At 38.2% G+C, this 21,593-nt stretch overlaps 1 protein-coding gene across 1 annotated transcript; it reads right to left on the bottom strand.

Annotated features, from left to right (window-relative positions):
- Positions 1–18,568: 18,568 nt before the first annotated feature.
- Positions 18,569–19,081, bottom strand: LOC142176104 (secreted RxLR effector protein 161-like). The gene has a single exon (XM_075243172.1). The coding sequence runs from the start codon at positions 19,079–19,081 to the stop codon at positions 18,569–18,571; it is 513 nt and encodes a 170-aa protein (XP_075099273.1).
- Between the last annotated feature and the right edge of the window lie 2,512 nt (positions 19,082–21,593).

Here is a 21,593-nt window from a genome sequence, read left to right as displayed (position 1 = left end):
TCTGATTGTACCCGGAGTAGGCATCGAGAAAGGTAAGGATCTCGTGGTCGGGCTAGCATCGATCAATCGATCGATGGTGGGCAGTGGGAAAGAATCTTTAGGACATGCTTTGTTCAAATCCTTGTAGTCTACAACATTCTAAGTTTATTCTCCTTTTTAGGGACTAGCACTATGTTAGCTAGCCATTCGGGATATTTCACTTCCCTAATGGATCCTATTTTGAGAAGTTTTGATACCTCTTCTTTGATGAATGCATGCTTTACCTTGGACTGAGGTCTCCTCTTTTGCTTCACTGGTTTAAATCTGGGATTGACACTTAGTCGATGGGTAGTTATCTCCGGTGGGATTCCTGTCATGTCTAAGTGGGACCAGGCAAAACAATCAATGTTATCGATAAGAAATTGAATGAGGTTTTTCCTGAGTTCGGGGATTAACCCCGTCCCCACTATACCTTTCGTTTTGGAAGATGCTCGATCAATATGGCCTGCTCGAGTTCCTCGATCGTGGACTTCGTCGCATCCGATTCTTCGGGATCAATGAAGGCTCGGGGGGGGGGGGGGGGGGTGAGAAAATCTTCTTCTTCGTCCTTAGCAACCTGTTCATCAGACACTTGTCCCCCGGGCTCAACCGAGGACAAGAGCTGTGGTTGCTATTTGGCCACCCGTTCGTCCTTCGAATTTTCTAATGTGGATGGTGCCGATACCGGTGCTAAGTCGTGCACTGCAAACATCTCCTTAGTTGCATGCTGCTCTACATATACTATTTTCATGCCATCTTTTGTTGGGAACTTCATCATCTGATGGAGGGTCGATGGCACCACCCTCATGCTATGGATCCACGGCCTTCCAAGCAAAGCATTATACCTCATGTCACCTTTGATGACATGAAATTTGGTGTCGTGTATGGTTCTGGCCATATTGGCTGGGAGGATGATTTCTCCCTTTGTTGTTTCACTTGCCATGTTAAAGCCATTCAAGACTCGAGATGTTGGTATGATTTGATCGAGCAGCCCAAGATGCTCCATGACCCTTGACCGGATTATATTTGCCGAACTACCTGGATCCACGAGAACATGTTTAACTTGAACTTTATTTAAAAGGATAGAAATTACTAGTGCATCGTTGTGAGGCTGAGATAAGGCCTCGATGTCTTCCTTGCTGAATGTGAGGGTGACCTCAGGCATGTAATCCCGAGTCCGTTTCTCCCTTGTGATGGATACTTTAGTATGCTTGAATATAGGCCCCTATGGGACGTCGACTCCACCGATGATCATGTGAATGACATGTTGAGGTTCTTCAGGTTCATTCTTCCTGCTTGCATCTCTCTCCCTGAAGTGATTATTAGCCCGATCACTTAGGAATTCTTAAAGGTGGCCCTTATTGAATAACCTAGCCACTCCTTCCCTTAACTGCCTGCAATCTTCGGTCTTGTGCCCATGAGTACTATGATATTTGCACATCAAGTTGGGGTTCCTCTGAGAAGGATCGGTCTGTATAGGCTTGGGCCATCTAGTATCTCTAGTTTTTCCAATGGCTGAGACGATCCCCAAGGCATAGACACTGAAGTTGTACTTCGATAATCTGGCGCTTCTGCCGATCCCAAGTGCCTATCAAACCCGGTTTTGCTCATGAGTCCCTGGGAACTTTGACCTCGATCTGCTCTTCGATCATTCCGAGGTATTTTACGCTTTGACATGTTCCTTAGATCCTTGATGTATAGCTGATATCTTTCTTTATTCGATCTTGACCCCCTGTATACATTTCTTGACTCCCTTGCTAGTAAAATGTTTGGATAAACTAAGCCCGAGGGGTCTCCCAACTGGTCATCCTCAACCCTAATCTTGGATTGGTACCCGTTATGCACATTTTCCCAAGTCACAGCGAGATGCTCAACCAATTTCTATTTCAGCTGCTTCGAAGCTATCGAGCTTCTTTCATTCAACCCCTGAGTGAAAGCTTGTACAACCCAGTTATCGGAGACTGGTGATAACTCCGTTCGTTCTGATTGGAAACGGGATACAAACTCCCTCAACATCTCGTTCTCCCTTTGCTTTATTTTGAATACATCGGACTTCCTTGTTGCAACTTTTATGGCACCAACATGTGCCTTCACAAACGAGTCTGCCAACATGGTAAATGAATCAATAGAGTTCGGGGGTAGGTTATGGTACCAAACATGGCACCTTTAGACAAAGTTTCCCCAAACCTTTTTAGCAAAACAGATTCAGTCTCATCGTCTTCCAAATCATTCCCTTTTATGCCACAAGTGTATATGGTGATGTGCTTGTTAGGATCAGTGGTTCCGTTGTATTTCGGGATATCTGGCATCTGAAATTTCTTCGGGATGGGCTTCGGAGCTGTACTCTGGGGGAATGGCTTTTGCACGAACTTCTTCGAGTCTAGTCCTTTAAAAATTGGAGGTGCTCCCGGTATTTGATCGGCCCTTGAATTATATGTCTCCACCTTTTTGTCATTTTGTTCAATCTTCTTTTCTTCGGTCTCAATCCTTTTGGCGAGCTCTTCGAGCATTTTCATAATTGTGGGGTCAGTCCCCAAGCCACTTTCATCGGGCCTCTCTATCGCTGGTTCAACACGCCGCGAGTTTACAGGTTCGGCTGTGTTTCGAGTTATATTCTGACTCTGAAGTTGAGCGATGGCGACTTGCTGGGATTGTAACATTTCGAATATCACCTGGAGGCTGACTCCTCCCTCTTCCATTCCTCGTATTCTTTGGCCGTCGGGCCGGGCTTCCCTGTGTGCATTCCTTACGGGGTCTGTGCCTGCATCCGCATTTAGAGCGTTATGCGAACTGATATCAACTGGCTCCACGTTCGACACTCCCTCAGGGTTTATGGGTGGTACAACGACCCCTATACCGTTGTTTTCTCCTAGACATTCATCCTCATGAATGGGTGCATTCTATGTGCTAGATATGTTTAAGACTGAAATCAAAGAATCTTTGACAAGAAAAAGTGTAAAGAATAACGTGTGTTATCAGAAAAATAGCACTAAAACAATCACTATTATCTTTAGCCCCACGGCGGGCGCCAAACTGTTTACCTCGAAAAAATGGGAGTAACAATTGAATATTATTTGTGATTTTAAAGATATGTGATTTATTCTAATACTAATGAATATACAAATAATATTAGATCTAAGTAAGAAGAATTGATGAATCTAACCAGTGTCGCTAGAGCAATAAGGACCTCTAACTCGATTTTCATAGGGGGCTCGAGGTGAGCTAAGAGCAATGAAATATGAATAGTAAAGTAAAAGCAATAAAGCTGAAGAATACTTGGTGAGCATGGTAAACAAGAAAAGCATAGTAAAATATTCTATTGCAGTGAATAATGTGTGATATCCTTACAAAATGATGGGGATTCCCTTTATATAGGAGCAAACCCCAATATAGTACATTCCTAATTGTAGTAAAGAATCTCATTGGTACAGGTGTACAATAACCTAGTACGGACCTGTACCATTTCGTACAAATCTTATCCTTTAATTTATGACTTGACCCACGTGTCCTTGAAAAATTTCCGCTCTTTCTTGAGTGCCCTCGAGATTGTACTGTCCTTGATGTATGTCGTGCCAGGCCTTCGATCTGCTTCCACGAGGTGTGTGTCCTCCAACCGGGTCTGACCTCTACTTCGAATCGCTCGGACTCAGATTCATATCCTAATTTAAGACTTCGAAATTGGACTCCTCGACTTTGACCGTATACAGACATATAAACAGAAAATGATGGAGGGGAAAATTGAATTTTGCGATATTATGAGTGTTAAATACATAAATAAATATCATCTACCGAAGTACTTTTATAACAATTTTAAGTTGTAATGGACACGCCATTTCTTGCAGAAATGGAAAAGGCTCTGGCATTATCCAAATGCTGCTCATATGTGCATTGTGTGCTTTGAATTTCAATTCATATACACCATATATATACTTTATTTATTTATATGCCTACAGCACTTACAAAGTTCAATCTGTAGATTTTTTTTAATGTCTTAAAACTATTCTTTATTTTGGTACAGATATAGATTTATATCTGCACCATTTTTATAAATAAAAAATAATTATATTTTTTTTCTTTAAAGGTAGATATTATATTAATGCAGCAAATAAACAATTTAAGCAAAGGTGACCATGGCATCCTTTACAGTCCAACTTGGGAAATAGTTTTCCTAAGATACTTTCTTTAACAAAGTAATAGAAAAACTAGCTAAGTTATGTGCTAGTTTGTTTACACTTTTCACACTTAACAATCAGTTCTGGTTAAGTTTGATCGGTAACATTGTGCATATTCTTTTTGACACTCCAAGATATTTGTATGTCCGTCGTTTAAAGTCTTGAAGATATAATAGATAATTCTGGTAAAATCATTTCTCCCGTATCCCACTGTTCCCTCTTTCTTCCTTTCCACCCCTCGATCTATCAAGAGAACATACACCCTTAAAAATGTACCAAAAAATATTTTTTATTTAAGAGATTAGATGAGTGATTATTTGGGTTAATTCTTCATACGAAATAACACCGTATTTTACTCTTCTAACCTATAATTGGGTCGCCAAGGAGAAAGAAATGGCATCTTTACACAAATAACTGGTCCAGATTTAACGTTTACTTTTTCTAGACGGTATATATAGATTATACATGAATATATACATATTATACATGAATTTTATATATATATATATATATATATATATATATATATATATATATATATATATATATAAATTCATGTATAATATTTTTAGTTTAAGCAGTTGGATAACAACTATTTAGGATAATTCTTCAACAGAGCTTCAAGAGGAAATGGGGGGAGAAATTCAAAAATAGCCACATTTACAAGTGGTCATTTAAAAATAGCCACAGTTTTAAAAGTAATCGAAATTTAGTCGCTTTTCATATGAAGATAAATCTGAACGAAAACACTGTTCAAAATTCGGAAAATACTCCAGCATAATATACTGGAGTTCCAGCAAGTTCCAACGTAAGTATACTAGAACTCCAGCATATTATAATAGAGATCCAGTATAAGTATACTGGAATTCCACCATAATATATTGGAGTTTTAGTATAATATACCGGTCCAGTATAATATGCTGGAAGTTTATACACCGGTGCATCGATCTCCAGTATATTATGCTGGACCGGTCCTCATTGTAGCAAAATAATGGTTATTTTTCAATGATTTTATAAACGCTGGTTATTTTTGAATGGTCAGTCCGAAAACTGGCTAGCCCAGAGTTATTTTAACGGAAATGGATTCTTTACACGAGCAGGGCTCGCACTGCCTTGCAATAGGCTCAAAAGTTAGGTCTCTCTAATTTCTTAATCTCTCCATCAGCAAAATGTCTTTACTTCCCCAAAGTTTTTATATGATGTATTATTGTGTGTGTATATATATATACACTATGTATTACTGTGTTTTATATATATAGTATACAAATATTGAACTGGAAAAAAAGAAGAAGAAATATTATTAACAAATATACTATACTAGTATACACACACACACTATGTATTACTGTGTTTTATATATATAGTATACAAATATTGAACTGGAAAAAAAAAGAAATATTATTAACAAATATACTATACTAGTATACACACACACACTATGTATTACTGTGTTTTATATATATAGTATACAAATATTGAACTGGAAAAAAAGAAGAAGAAATATTATTAACAAATATACTATACTAGTATAATATACTAATATATACACACATTATGTATTAGTGTATATTTTTTTGGATAATGATTCCTTCAATATATCCAATTAAATTTTGGGTCTTCTTAATTTGATTGATTAATTTTGCACAGTTAGAGAAACATGAGATTTATTTATGTATCAACGTGGTTATGAAATATTGTTATAATTGTCATCAATAATTACCAAAATAGAGAATGTTAGGGGCTAATTATGGGATATGTTATTCCCCTTTAATAGGAAATCTGGCGTACTTTTAGGTTTATTTTTATATATTTATTGTAGAATATGTTATTCTATTATTAGTTGTAGATTATGAAATATTTTATAAATTCCTAAGTAATTATGAAAATTTCCCATATATATATTGGGCTTACATTAAGATGAAAATGTCGATTTGGACTCTCTTTTAAAAGTTTGGGCTTTCAGAAAAAATGTTGATCATTTGATGAGCAAACAGTGATCAGATGGAGAAAAGAGAACAAAATAATAAGTACTGGGTATGAAAGAAAATATTTTTACAAGAAAGTGTTTTCTTGAAAATGTTATCATACGACTAAGTGATTTTTCCACTTACTTTTCAGTATGTGATTAGTTGTGAAAAATATGTTTTCTCAAAGATCTATATTAATTAGAGTTTTTTTTACATGGATGATCTCTTTATATAAATTATTTTCTTAACTAATAGTATTCTTCGTTTATTCCAAAAATAGCAGATTTTATTACAAATACATCATTATAGAAAAATAACTGCAATCCCTTAAATGCCGCAACCAATATTAAAGGAAATCGTTTAACAATTTAAAATCATAAATGCCACATCCAATACCTAAGTAAACCGTTTCCATTTTAAAAGTTCAAAATGGCAGCACTCTCTAATAATTATAGCATATTGTATACTGTTTCGATGAAACTTTTAATAATAAAGATTGATCGAGTGTCTGTTGAAACGGGTGACATAGAGTAAATTAGTTATAAAAAAATGACTTTGACCCATAGATGAGGGATGCCATTGTTCTCTTTCGTTGGAACATATGTTTTAGTAACCAATCATAAAAAATATTTTTTTCTAAATCAACTTTTACACCATACATGTAACGACCTGACCGGTCGTTTTGTGTATTTGCGCCTCGCTTATTCTTTTGATACTTCACACATGTGTATTTGTGATTTTATGACTTGCAGGGTTGGTTAGTTTCGTTTCGGAAAGGTTTCAGGTTGATTTGAACCTTTGAGATCTTGCTTAGAAACCTAAGTTAGAAATGTTGACCAAAGTTTGACTTTTGTGAAAATAACTCTGGAACGATATTTTAATGGCTTCGATAGCTTCGTATTGTGATTTTAAACTTGGGTGTATGTCTGGAATTGAATTCGGAGGTTCGTAGGTTGATTTGTGTTGTTTTACTGAAAGTTGGCAATTTGTGATTTAAAAGATTTTCTAAGTTTGACCATAGATTGAATTTTGGCTATCGGGATCACAATTTGGTTTTGGGGCTTGAAATAGGTCCTTTATGCTATTTAGAACTTGTCTGTAAAGTTTAGCATCATTTGGAGTTAGTTTGATAGGATTCAGACGCTTAGTTGCAATTCTAAAGGTTCTTGAACTTTACTTTGAAATTCATATGTTTTGGTGTTCGATTCGTAGTTCTATATGTTATTTCTGTGTTTTGAATGCGGAGCGAGTTTGTCTGATATTTTTAGACTTGTGTGGATATTTGGTTTAGAGTCCCGAGGGCTTGGATGAGTTTCAGACGTGATTCGGGAAGGTTTGGACTGAAACTGGACTTGTTGGTATGTTGGTGCTCTGATGTCGCAATTGCAAGCACCAGCCTCGCAATTGCGAACATGGTAGAGGAGGCTCATGTATTGCAATTGCGATACCTTGTTCGCAATTGCGAAGTATGGGCCTGGGTAGGCAGTTCGCAATTGCGATGTTTTTCTCACTTCGCAATTCTCTGTGTCGCAATTGCGACATCTCCTCAGTGTGGCAGTATCCGCAATTACGAACCCTGTGTCGCAATTGCGACATCTGCAACTGAACAAAAAGGTTGAGAGTCGGAATTTTACATCATTTTCTCTCATTTTAGAACCCTAGACTCGATATAAGGCAATTTGGAGAGGGGATTTTCATCTAGAAATACTGGGTTAGATTTAACATCAAATGTATGAGAATCAAAGAGTAAAATTTGAGAATTTTGTCAAAGTTTAGAAAAATGAAGATTTGAGTTTTGAGAGTCAATTTGGACTCGAATTTGAAAAAAATTACATATATAAACTCGTGGGGCTATGGATAGTCGGAATATACCCTTAGACCCGGGTTTTGGCGGGGTGGGCCCAAGGTTGACTTTTAATGACATTTTGAGAATTATGTAGAGATCAAAGCTTTATCTATTCTGATTGGTTTCCCTTGCATTGTTTGATGATAATAAGTCATTTTTGGTTAGATTTGAGCCGTGTGAAGGCAAGTTTTAGGGGGAAAACTATATTTGAGGGTTAATTTGGCCTAGTTGCGTTAAACATCTTGTCTAACTTTGTCTGGGGGAACGACCTCTTAGGATTTGGGTTGTTTATGTTAATTGTACTATGTGAAAGTTGTGTATATAAGGTGAAGAGTGTGTATACATGCTATATGTGGTATTTTAACAGTTTAGACTTCTTCCACGCATCTATTTGAACTTGATATAACATGTTACATCTTTTATTGTTAAATTTACTCTCACATGCTCTAATTAAAGTTGTTAGCATTTGTTACACTCTTTATTGTTATAATTGCTCTTATATGCTTAGTTGAAGTTACTACCTCTCTTATTGTCTTATTACTCCTTTATTGTTAAATTACTCTTACTTGAAGTTATTATTTCGTGGAATATCTTCTTGTTGATGTTATAGTTGTTGAAGCCATTATCACATTGAGGTTGAAGTTGTTATAGAGTACATGAGCATCTATACAAGAATACAGTCCGCTACAATGTCTAGGTAATAAGAACTCATATACATATAGATATTGTCACGACCCAAAATCCCTCCGAAGGAGTCGTGATGACACCTAGTCTCTAAACTAGGTAAACCTAACATTTATTGAAATAACATTAACGTTTACTGAATTCAAATTAAATAACTCTCAATAAATCACAATTCCCAAAATCGGTGGTATAAGTCACAAGCCTTTCTAAGAGTGGTTATACAAAATAAGTACAATACTATTCCAGAACAAGAAGGAATCAATGGAACGTAAATACAAACGAAGATGACTCCGAGGCCTGCGAACGCAGCAATAGGTTACCGTGAGTCTCCACCGCGATGACCCGCACAACTACTATCGATCAATACCGGGATCTGTATGCAAAAAATGTACAGAAGTATAGTATGAGCATACCACGGCGGTGCCTAGTAAGTATCAAGACTAACCTCGGTGGGGTAGTGACGAGTAATAGTCAAGACACATACTGGTCAAATGAAATGAACATGATATGATAATAAAATATCGAGATAAAGATAACTAGGTAATATCAACAATAGAGAGAAATCAAAATACAAACAGTAGGAACAATAAAGGGAGAACACGGGTAGTAACGAACGATAATCAAGTAAACCAGATAACCAAGTAAATCAGATAATCAATTAGATTAGATAACTAGGTAAATCAACACTGACATAACAAGAACAGAGACAAGTAAGAATGTATTCAAATAAAGAAGGAAATGCCAACTCAATCAATCACATCATGTCTAATACACAATCCCGACCATCTCAATCCTCGGTTTCTCATATCAAAATTTCAACTTCTGAGCCTTCGACCCACATGGCACCTCATGCCCCCATATTTTCCATATCACTTTTAACAACAAAATTCACATGCTATACAATACATAATGTTTGTACAAATGCACTCAAGATGTTAAGGAAGTCTCATTTACCTAATATAAGTAAATTACAATTTCTAAACTAATTAGGAAAGCCATCGAGAAAAGATGAGGTCATTTCTTTTGAAATCATTTGAGTAAAGAAAATACCACTTTCAATTAAAATACAACATCGAATGGATTATTACTTTTAACATAGGAGTTAATAACTTAAAACTTAGTAGAAATTCCTTTTTAAGTAAAATACAGCCTCAGACGGTTTAAGGGGATATAATTGAGAAACTAATTGAATTAAAGATGTAACAATTATTGAAGTTTGAAGTATTGGAATGTATATATATAAATACGGCAAAGTATTGAAAACACTGTAGGTTCCAACACAAGGGATCACAACAATAAAGGAATTTAAACAGTTAGAACACTTGAATTGATAACAACAAATAAACACAGCAACAGAAAGTGCACGACATCACCCTTTGTGCTTTAACTCTCAATCCTCAACATGCAATCAATATTCACTTTTGTTCTTTCGTGTTGTGGCGTGCAACACGATCACAATCATATAATACTGTTGCGGAGTGCAACCCGATCCCAATCATATAATGATGTTGCGGCGTGCAACCCGACCCCACCAGTCCACCCTTATTACTCCTTGTTGCGGCGTGCAACCCGATCCCATATAATATTGTTGCAGCGTGCAATCCGATCCCAATATACAAATCAACACCAATCACAAAAGTATCCCGGCAAGGGAACAATAGTATAACAACAATATCCTGGCAAGAGAAACAATATCATAAGCAATAATATCCCGACAAGGGAATCAACAAGTACATAACAAGGGTCATGGAAAAACCAAGAAGCACGATAACCTCAACAAAACAACAAGACATAATAAGCACGTGATAACTACACCGGTAACCACAACAATTGGACATGTAACATATTTTCACGAACTCATAGAGGAACTCACAATCAAGGAGTATCAAACTATAAGGAAGGCAATCACTTCAATTAAGGCAATTAAGGGTCAATATAACACGTAAGAATTAGAGGAAAGCTAACAACATCATATGGGGCATATAGAGGCAATTTAAGCAATTATTAAACCCAATCATAACGGGATACTTTCCACATAATGAACATAAGGACCTAAGAACCCTAAAGGAAAATTTCCCACAAATAAGTCCGAGCACACACTCGTCACCTTGCATGCACGGACTACAATTAGCATAGAAGACTCAAATCCTAAGGGGAAGTCCCCCACACAAGGTTAGACAAGATACTTACCTCAAAGACGACAAACCGATACCCTAAAATGCACTTCTCGGGTGAAAAGACCTCCGGACGGCTCAAATTCAACCAAATTAACTTTAAAGCACAAATAAAGCACATAAGAAGCTATTCCAGACCATAAAGTCTCAATCTTTAATAAAATCTAAAAATTGGTCCAAAAGTCGACCCCCGGGCCCGCACTTCAGAACACAATAAAATTTACAAAAACCGAATACCCATTCCGATACGAGTTTAACCATACAAAATTTATCAAATTCCGATACCATTTGGTCCCTCAAATCATAATTTTTCATTTTTGAAATTTCCTTAAAAAACCAACATTTCTCCCAACCCAAAACACAAATTAAATTATGAAAAAGAAGACAAAATCATGGAATATGTTAGATTCTAGATGAAGAACACTTACCAATCGATTTGTGTGAAAACCCCTCAAAATATCGCTCAAAACCGAGCTCCACAAGTCAAGATATGAATAAAATGGTCTAATCCTCGATTTGGGAATATATTCTGCCTGCCCAGGGGTTGTTCTTCGCGTTAGAGATCCTTTTCTCGCGTTCGTGCTGAGTAAATTCCTTGTCAGCGATTTCCAAACTCATTCCAGACAACCTTTTTGCACACAACTACAAATGACAAATAGTTTGATGTTCTAAATACTAGACACCAAGGACTATTGTTTCATAGGTTGATCATTTCCTGAGTCATTATATATTGCGAGATATAAGCTTCCAAAGTCAATCTTTTGCAGTAGAGATTTTCGAACTCTTCCCGGACAGCCTGTAGTGTAACTACCATAACTTTTTTTACATAAATATAAATGCCAATTAATTTACATTTATGAAAACTAGATAAAAAGGGATACAACTTTCATTTTTGGATCATCTCCAAATTCCTTACATATTGTGAGATATGCGCCTCCGAAGTCAGACCTATGCAACCGAGATTTCCTTCTTCGCGAACGCGAAGAACAAACATCCAGAAGCCAAATTCTTCTTTGCGAACGTGAGAGGCTCCTCGCGAATGCGAATAACAACACCAGATATCAAATAATCAGCATCCAAAGTAGCCTAAAATGACCCAAAACACACCTGAAACACACCTGAAACACACCCGAGTCCCCCGGGACCCTGTCTAAACACACAAACAAGTCATATAACCTAACACGGACTCACTAGAGATCTCAAGTCATATCAAACACCATGATTCGAACTTAGGAACTTTCAAACCTTCCAACTTCCAAAACTCATGTCGAAACCTATCAAATCAACCCGAAATGACGCCAAATTTTGCATACAACTCCAAAATGGCATAACGGAGTTGTTCCAACTCTCAGAATTGCATTCCGACCCCGATATCACAAAATTCAACTATGAGTCAAACCTCTCCATTTTCCAAACTTCAACTTTTCCAACTTTCTCCGAAACACCTCAAATTATCCTACGGATATCCAAATCCGAATCCGGACGCATGCCTAAGTACAAAATCACCATATAAAGCTCTTGAGATCACCCACGACCCATTCCGTTACCGTTTACTCAAAAGTCCAATTCCAGTCAAATTCTCACCGTTTAAATTACCAAAACTAGTTTCCTTCTTCCAATTTGACTCTGAATCATTCGTTAACTGAATTCAACCACGCGCGCAAGTCGATACACATATTATGAAGCTGCTCGAGACCTCAAACTACCGAACCAGGTGCAATTGCTCAAAACGACTAGTCGGGTCGTTACAGATAATAAAAGAGAGTCAAGGCCTGCGAACGCCATGTAGCTACCTCGATAGTCTCCGAATACTGACTCCTCGATCACCAGCCGTCGTGATCCGAAGCACCTGGATCTATATACGAGGAACAGGATGTAACATGAGTACAACCAACTCAGTAAGTTACAAGTCCAACCTTTGGACTAAAAGGTTGTGACGAACTCAACTGGCACAATTCAAAATAGAAATAATAGTGCAAAAATGTGGGCATGATTTCAAGTTAAATAAATAGCTCAAAATAGTAAAATTGATTAAATCTGAACAATGTGAAGAATATAAGTCCTCTAGTTCTACATGCCAATGCACATGCTATATGTGATGCACCATGCTGACAGTCTCATATGCTCACGCTCGCAAATGCTCAATCACTCGGTACTGTATATGGCCCATACAGCTCAGGGAAGATCCATCCTGGAATATATACATCACTGACCATCAGTTACCCAGTACCGAGTAAGGCCAATCTAGCCCGTAGAGAAGATCCATGTCCAGGTATATAATGCTTCGGACAAGATCCATGTCTAGGGAAGATCCATCCCTCAATAATATCAACCACGCTCTTTGAGGGTATGTACAGACTTCGAAGGGGCTCCTTCAGCCCAAGCGCTATCATAAATCTTGTATAACTGCTGCGACATATGCAACCCGATCCCATAATTATCATTCATAATTAGTCTCTCAGACTCCCTCAGTCATCAATCTCTCCAGTCTCACTCACAGGATCACAATGTCACGAAACTAGCTCGAAAACAATGATATGATGTATCAATAAATAACAACTGAGACTGTGGTATGATATGAAATGAATGAATATGACCGAGTACAAAATATCAATAAAATCAGTAAGATGACAGCAAGAAACGACCACTATGGGTCCTAACAGTATCGGCATAAAGCCTAAACATGATATCTAGCATGATCGATAGCTCAATTGCTTTATCATATGATGAAAACATGGATATTAATAAGATAGAACCACTATACAATGCCATGGAATCAACTAGGTCACAAGTCTCATGGTGCATGCCCGTCACTTGGCATGTGCGTCACTTCAATGCCAATCACATAACAGATAATTCGGGGTTTCGAACCCTCAGAACCAAGTTTAAAAGTGTTACTTACCTCAATCCGGGTAAAACTCTACTCCAAAATTCCTTTTCCTCTCGAATCGGTCTCCAAACATCCCGAATCTAGCCACAAGTAGTACAATACAATCAATATAGGCTAAAGGAATCAATCCCATAAGAAAAATGTGAAATTATAGCCAAAATCCGAAATTAGCTCAAACCCGCCCCCCGGGCCCATGTCTCAAAATCCGAAAAATGTCACAAAACCCGAAAGCACATTTACTCATGAGTCTAACCATAAGAAATTTACTCAAATCCGATAATAAAATCCCATTCAAAACCTCAAAAATCTAACTCAAGAACTGATAGTATAAGGGTCCACCAAACTCTATGGAGAACCATATTCTCTATCAGGTTCAATAGTACACACACAAAAGGCAGTAACTAAATGATAAGAGGAATTTTACGTGAAAAATTCCCAGCTCAACGGGATTAAAAACCATGACCTACCCTTATAGGATTTCAACTTCACTATAGAGCAACTTTTAGATTATAACCTATGCAACCTAGGAATTAACCTCTTAATCCCTCACTAACTTGTAACACACCTATTAGAAGCCACTTTCTAATAACTCTATTACAAAGACTTTACAACATGACTAACTCTAGCCAAGACTCAAACACACAGGTTTAAGGTTTTCAAAGGGGTTCCTACAGAATGCTTCTAAACAAGCTAAGTAGGAAATAGAAGTGAAGAACTATTACAATGTTACAACTCAACTAAGGACATATAATGACTTGATATGAGAACTGGTCCGTAGTTGCTTTGTTCTTGAAGCACTTGAAACTTTCTTGATGGATAGTCATGTGAGTGAGCTTGAGTGAAATATCTAAGTGTTCAAGTGAATATGTTTTACCTCCCTTGATGTTAATGCATGTATGACCTCACATACAATGATGTAATCAAGGTAGGTAAAAAGCCTTCCACAGAAAGTTAACTGTTGCACTATTCTTGTATAGTAGCGTGTGCAGGAAGCAACTTTCCAATTAGAGAGTTAACTTCGTACAGTTTCCTCGGGAACTGTTAGGGACCTATTCCCTTAGCTGTTCCTTCCACTCTAAAATGTTGAAACATGTCCCACGCTGGATCCTAACCTGGAACCTTGTGATCTTAAGGTCTTGTAAATGTGTAACAGGTTCCTTATCTGGTTCTAGATAGTAAGTTTTCTAGATCATCAAAACATAACGTAAAATACTTATGACCAAAGTATTTGTAACCTATCAATTTCCTCCTTTTTGATGATGACAAACTCATAATTGAGAATCCCAGAAAGATCCACATAGAACTAGACTGCGAACCAGAAAGACCTTAAGTTTCTCCTTGAATCTCTGCATTCCCCCTTAATCAGTACAATTATTTTCCCCCCTTTAAGCATCATAAAAAGATCAATAGCAGGCAATTAAGCAAGAAGAAGTCTAGTTTTAAGTTAACTCATGCCACTTATGTGCACACAGTTATGATTAGGAACAAAGCATAAAAGCAAGGTATAAACAGCAACAAGGGAAAAACTTGCATTAACATAATTTGGATTTTACAGTAGGAGCAAAGTCAATGTTACTACCACATCCACAAATTAGAACAACCAGCAAAAATACCACAAGTTATCATCATAATAACTGACACTGAGAGACGGGACCAGAAACTAGATTATAGACTTGACACAGAGGGGACTGAATTTAAGAAGCACTGGGAGGAGAAGGTTTGGAGGCAGAGGAAATTGTTTGGAGGACTAGATCCATTTGAGCATTTACTGACATTTGCTTATTGAGCAGTCTCTCTTTCAGGCCCTGCACTTGTTTCTTGAGCTCATCGTTCTCCTTTGTCAGGCGAGCAACTTCTTCGCTTTGAGAGCGGGTGGAACCAGGTGCCTATTGTAGCTGACTTATCTGAGTCTCAAGGATAGCATTCCTTGCATTTAATTTCCTTATCTCAGTAGTAGTATTGTTTTCAGCATTTATTAACTGAGATATTGTAGACGTGCTTGCAACCCCTCCCAATTACTCTATACACTCACATTCTTCAAGAGTGCCTTTTGAAAAAGTTTTCTTCTTGGCACCCACTTTAACTAGTCCGAGAGGAACCTTGAAGTGCTCAAAGACCTTGGCAAGAAGGAACCCATACGACAACCCATGATTACTATCTTTAAAGTCTGCCACTTTATTCATGTGCTCTATCATGATCCCAGGCAGATTGACGGTAGTGAAATTGTCTAGTTCTTCCATGAGGAACAGGCCTGCACGAGAGGTGCTGGATCTTCGATCAGCTCGAGACAACAAGACTTTGTTTACCATCTCAAATAGTAGTTGGTAAACATGAAGGAAAGCCTTCTTCTGAACCCGTTCCCCCTGCTGAACTGCTCTGTCCTTCAAGATTGTGTTTCTGAAGTTCTGAGTAAAAGCACCCTGAACACTAGATAGCACTTCAGTAGGCACATCAAGAATAGATCCTAGCAAGGCAGAGTCCATTACCATATCAACTCCGTTTACCAAGGCACAAATGTGACCATCTTCACTCTTGAACAAGCCGGCATAGAAACTTTGAACTTCCTCCTCATATACTCTAGCAGCATCACTTGTGAACAAGTGTGCCCATTGTTGTAAATAACGAATCTCAACCAATTGTCTCATATCAGCCTCCTCCAAGACATCAGAGTCAAATGTGCATCCCCAAAGTACCATTTGACTTCTCAATCTCTCTTTCGCAGCACTCCCCAGATCACCAACTCTGGCCTTCTTTGAGGAACCAGGTTCCTCATCAGTATCAACCTTTCTCTTAGCAGTCTTGCGAGCACTCTTCTCCCTTATATCAAACTTTATAGATTTTCACCTAATCCTTTCACCACATTCTTAGTAGCAACATCATCACCAGATTTAGTCAGACTCTTAGCAAGCATAAAAGATCCCCCTTTTGGCTTGAAAAGACCATGCTTTTGTGATAACTTCCTAGTCAACGTACTAGGTTCCTTTGGTCCTTCTTCATCCACATTCACAACAGACACTATCTTCTCATTTACAACTTTGCCATCTTTGACTAATTTTCTTCTCATTGACTTAGCTTGACTGTTCTTAGGCGCAAACTCAAAAGCCTCCTTCTTTTGCAACATTGTTGTGGGTCGCTTAGGAATTGGCTCTTCACCAATAACTACTCTACGCCTAGGCAGACTGGGGATTGGTAAATTATCAGAATCTTCTTCACTATCCTCCTTTTGTTATTCAAAACCAGGGCTTGTCTCAGGTATAATCACACTTAGAGGCTCAACATCTAAATGAGGAGAGGAAGCATGGTCAGTACTGACTTGGGGTTCCTAAGAGAGACCCGGAGTTGGATCCTCAGAAGGCGGATCAAGTCCTCTAGTAGGGTCCCCAGTAGCACCTTCCTGTGTTGAAGGTTCAACAGGCACAAATTCATTATCCTCTCCAATAGGCTCAGATGCTTCCCCCTAAGTCTTAAGACCATCCTCGCTTCCTTCGACAAAAAACCCTTCATTGGCGATGGACAAGATATTTTCTATGGCTTCCTTTTCTTGTAGATCCATGAGAACCTCAGGAGAAGTAGGAGCAATACCTGTGGACAAGGGATCATGAGCAGTCTTTGTTGGGTCAACGATTTTATTTCCCTTAGTATAGTCTACCTTTGACCCTTCTTCTATTGGAGAACTTGAAATTTCCCGATTTTCTTCATTCTCGTTAATACTTGTTTCATCCTCTTTTCTAGCGAGGTAAGAGAAGAGCTCTGGGAAATACCTCTTGTGGGAGCTAATTCTTTGTGATTCTTTTGAGACCTGGAACTCGAATGGGTAGGAGAGGAGACAAAGTGCGGGGATGACTCCGTTCTAGGTTTTGGGTTATCAGGGGGGTCTGGCTTTGGTGTTTCAACTAGTGAGGACTTGGTGACACTAGAAATTATTTGATTTTCAGCCATGGTGAAAAGAAGAGAGAAGATTTAGTGAACTAAAAAGAGAAAGAATAGGAAACATGTCTTGAAGTGTTGATGTGTGGAGTGTGATGACAGATATAGATGTATTTATGATGAAAGAGGGATCGGTTATAAAGGGCAGCAAGTTTTAGGGAGTTGGGTCGATTAATAACCGGTGGCAAGTTTGTGTTCAAAAGACACAAAACCAAAAAAAAAACTGACATGCTGATGATGTGACACTTGTTTTAATTGTTCAGAATTGTGCATGGGAGAATAGAGAAACTACTAACTTGTGTTAGGAGAACCAGGTCCCTGATTGATCTCTTATCTATAAGCTTTGCCCTTTTTACCAGTGTATACAGCCTCAACTACTTATTTACTCTATAATCATTATTCGTGTCTACCTGTAACGGTATAGAGATGAGTTAGACTTTGTCAGAAAACACCTCTTAGTTGAGTTTACATGAACATTTCTTTCATAGCCAATCATTGAGGAACCAGGTTCTCAATCTGGTTTTATCAACCCCAATGCTAGATGATTTTGCTCGAAGTGTTCTCTGCTCAGGGCTTTGGTAAATATATCTGCAATTTGATCTTCAGTGCTGCAGAATTTCATGCATATAAGCCCTTTTTCAATATTGTCTCTCAGGAAGTGATGACGTACATCAATGTGCTTGGTCTTCTTATGATGAACTGATTTTTTGCCATGTTGAGTGCACTTGTATCGTCACATAAGAGAGGCACACAGTCCGAGAACACTCCAAAGTCTTCCAACTGTTGCTTGATCCATAGAAGTTGAGCACAACAACAGGCAGCTGCTACATATTCAGCTTCTACAGTGGAGAGTGACATATAATTCTACTTCCTTGTCTCCATGAGATTAATCAGGAGCCTATAAAATGTGTCATTCCAGAAGTGCTTTTTCTGTCCACCAGATATCCTGCATAATCAGTGTAAGCATATCCAATAAGATTAAAGCTATCACCTGAGGGATAATAAAGGACCAGGTCCTGCGTTCCTTTAAGATATCTCAGTATTCTCTTGGCAGTCTTCAGATGAGACTCCTTTGGATTGGATTGAAACCTTGCACAAAGACCCACACTTAAAACAATGTCTGGTCTACTTGCAGTGAGATACACGAGTGACCCTATGATCCCTCTATACATGGTCTTATTTATAGGGGAACCAGGTTCATCCATGTCTAGATGGGTGGCTATGACAATGAGAGTGTCAATGACTTTTGATGTTTCCATATCAAACCTTTTTAGTAGCTTATATGAAGTTTTGTTCAGAAGTGACCTGATCATGCACCTGTTCACTAAGTAGCACGCAGTATTGACAGCTTTTGCCCAGAAATACTTTGCAATCCCACTGTCAATAAGCATTGTTCTTGCCATGTCTTCAAGAGTTCTATTCTTCCTCTCCACAACACCATTTTGTTAATGTGTTCTTAGAGATAAAAAATTGTGAGTGATGCCATTTTAGTGCATAACTCATCAAATTTGACATTGTCAAACTCCGTCCCATGATCAGACCTGATGCAGGCTATTTTATTACCCATTTTCATTTGAATCTTCTTGACAAAGGCAACATATACTTCAAAGTTTCATCCTTGGTCCTGAGGAACAAAGTCCAGGTGAATCTGGAATAGTCATAAACTATCACAAAGATGTACTTCTTTCCTCCTCTGCTTGGCACCCTCATAGGTCCACACAAATCCATGTGAAAGAGATCAAGTGGCCTTACGGTGCTGATTTCCTTTTTGGGCTTGAATGAGGATCTGACTTGCTTCCCTTTTACACATGCACCACATACTTTGTGATCCTCTAAGCTTGACTTGGGAAGACCACGAACCAGGTCCTTCCTGACTAATTTGTTCAATAATGTGAAACTTGCATAACCGAGCCTCCTATGCCATAATTTAGCATCATCATCAAAAACACTTAGACAGCTTAGATCACCATTCTTCAGGGACTCAAAATCAGCTACATAGATATTCTTGTATCTTTTTTCCACTAGTACCACCTCACCAGTTACCAGGTTTGTGACTGTACAAATTTTTGACACAAATTCCACCTTGTTTCCCTTGTCACAGATTTGGGAAACACTCAGCAGGCTATACTTCAATCCGTTCACGTAGTACACATTTTCAATTGAGTAAGAGAGAGACTTCCCAATCCTTCTGACTCCCAAAATATATCCCTTCTTGCCATTTCCAAAGGATAAACTCCCTCCTAGTAGGGACTTAAGTGAAAGGAAATCATTTGTACTTCCAATCATATAATTGGAGCAACCATTGTCCATTTACCATTGTAGGCTACTTCCTTTTACTGTTCCTTGCATAAGAAAAAATAGGAGCTAGCTTTAGGAACCCAAACTAATTTGTGTCCCTTGTAATAAGAAAAGGGGTGAATAAAGGATCTTTTGGTCCATGCAGGCATTATGCGTTTTTTATATAAGGAACTAGGTTCTCTACCAGCAGTTACTTTTACAACAAAAGATTTGTTTTTCTGCTGTGATTGAAATTTGGCCTTACAATTTTCTTTAAGGTGCACATTGTTACCACAGTGAGTGCAAAGCCAATTGTTAGGTACAGTAACGTACTTATTATAAGGGTTGTAGGGAATCTTTTCCCTTTGAAACCCAATCCCCTACCTGTTTCCCCCATGGTTGGTATACAGGGCAGTGATAGCATCAGAAGACCAGGTCAATTTGAGTAATTTTTCAAGATCACTCTTCACTCTATCTAATTCTTCTTGAAGTTGTTTGTTTCTCTCAAACTCAACACACAAACTAGACTTCACTGAATGTAACTCACTTTCAAGCTTAATGTGTGCCTCGCTTGCAACTTCCTTTCCTTTTTGAGAACTTTCAGACCTACTCTCCGTTTAAAGTTCCCCAATTGTTTTCTTCAAATCCATTACCACCGTTAGGAGGTCATCTCTCTCATGCTCAATACTAACAACTTTATCAATTAAGGCATTTTTTTCATACTTACACTCTTAATGGTCTCTTTTAGGTCCACCACAACAGCCATAAGATCATCTCTTTCTTGTTCTACATATGCAATTTTTTTATCTAAGACATCTCTTTCTTTCTTCAGGTTCTCGATTGTCTCCTTAAATCAACTACATTTACTACTAGGTCATCTCTAGACTATTCTACTTCTCCTAGTTCAACTGTTAAGACATCTTTGTAATTTATAAGACTATGATATGCATCGATTAACACATTTGCCAAGGACATGAGTTTCTTAGGAGAATAAGATTTCAGATTTCTCTGAACATCTAGAAAAAAACAAGGCCCCCCTTTATATAGGAGAGGGAATCCTAATATAGTACATGTGCATTTATTACAAAGATATATGACTAATACATCTAATTCCACCGTACGAACTTGCATTATCTTGAAGACTTGGCTAGCTTTAACCACTTGCCTTGGGAACCTCCCACTCATTCATGATAGTCATCGATTTGTGCTGCCCTGGGGTCGGGCATTGGAAACCCTCGGGGCCGACCCTTGAGCTTTGCCTCGGGCCTTCTAAAGATGAGCCTTGGAATGTCATAACGATCATGAAATTAGATTCTTCAATTTCAACCGTATACAGATAGTCCCAGCGTTTCTTAGAATAAAATGATAAGGAATGATCTTAACCTCGACTTTCTAGAACATCACGTGATGACGTTATGCTTGTGGCGTAAGGGTTTGAAGTGAATCGAACGTCCCATCGGTCCGTCTCCCTAGAAGCATTCAATATACAACTAGTTCGCTTTCCCAAAAGCGGTGATCGCGCCGCCGATCCGTTTCCCAAAGAGCATTTATTGCGCCGTTACTACGTCTTCCAAAGGGCATTGATTGCGCCGTTGATTACGCTACCGTCTTTCTATAAATCGAAGGTTACTTGAACCA

Source organism: Nicotiana tabacum, chromosome 22, assembly GCF_000715075.1.
Source record: "Nicotiana tabacum cultivar K326 chromosome 22, ASM71507v2, whole genome shotgun sequence".
Lineage (NCBI taxonomy): Eukaryota > Viridiplantae > Streptophyta > Magnoliopsida > Solanales > Solanaceae > Nicotiana > Nicotiana tabacum.
The sequence above is the reverse complement of the archived record's forward strand: the minus strand, read 5'-3'. Positions and strand labels throughout refer to the sequence as shown.

Bases quoted from the DNA above. Each gene is read 5' to 3' on its own strand.
- LOC142176104 (XM_075243172.1), bottom strand. From the start codon at position 19,081: ATGGCAAGAACAATGCTTATTGACAGTGGGATTGCAAAGTATTTCTGG.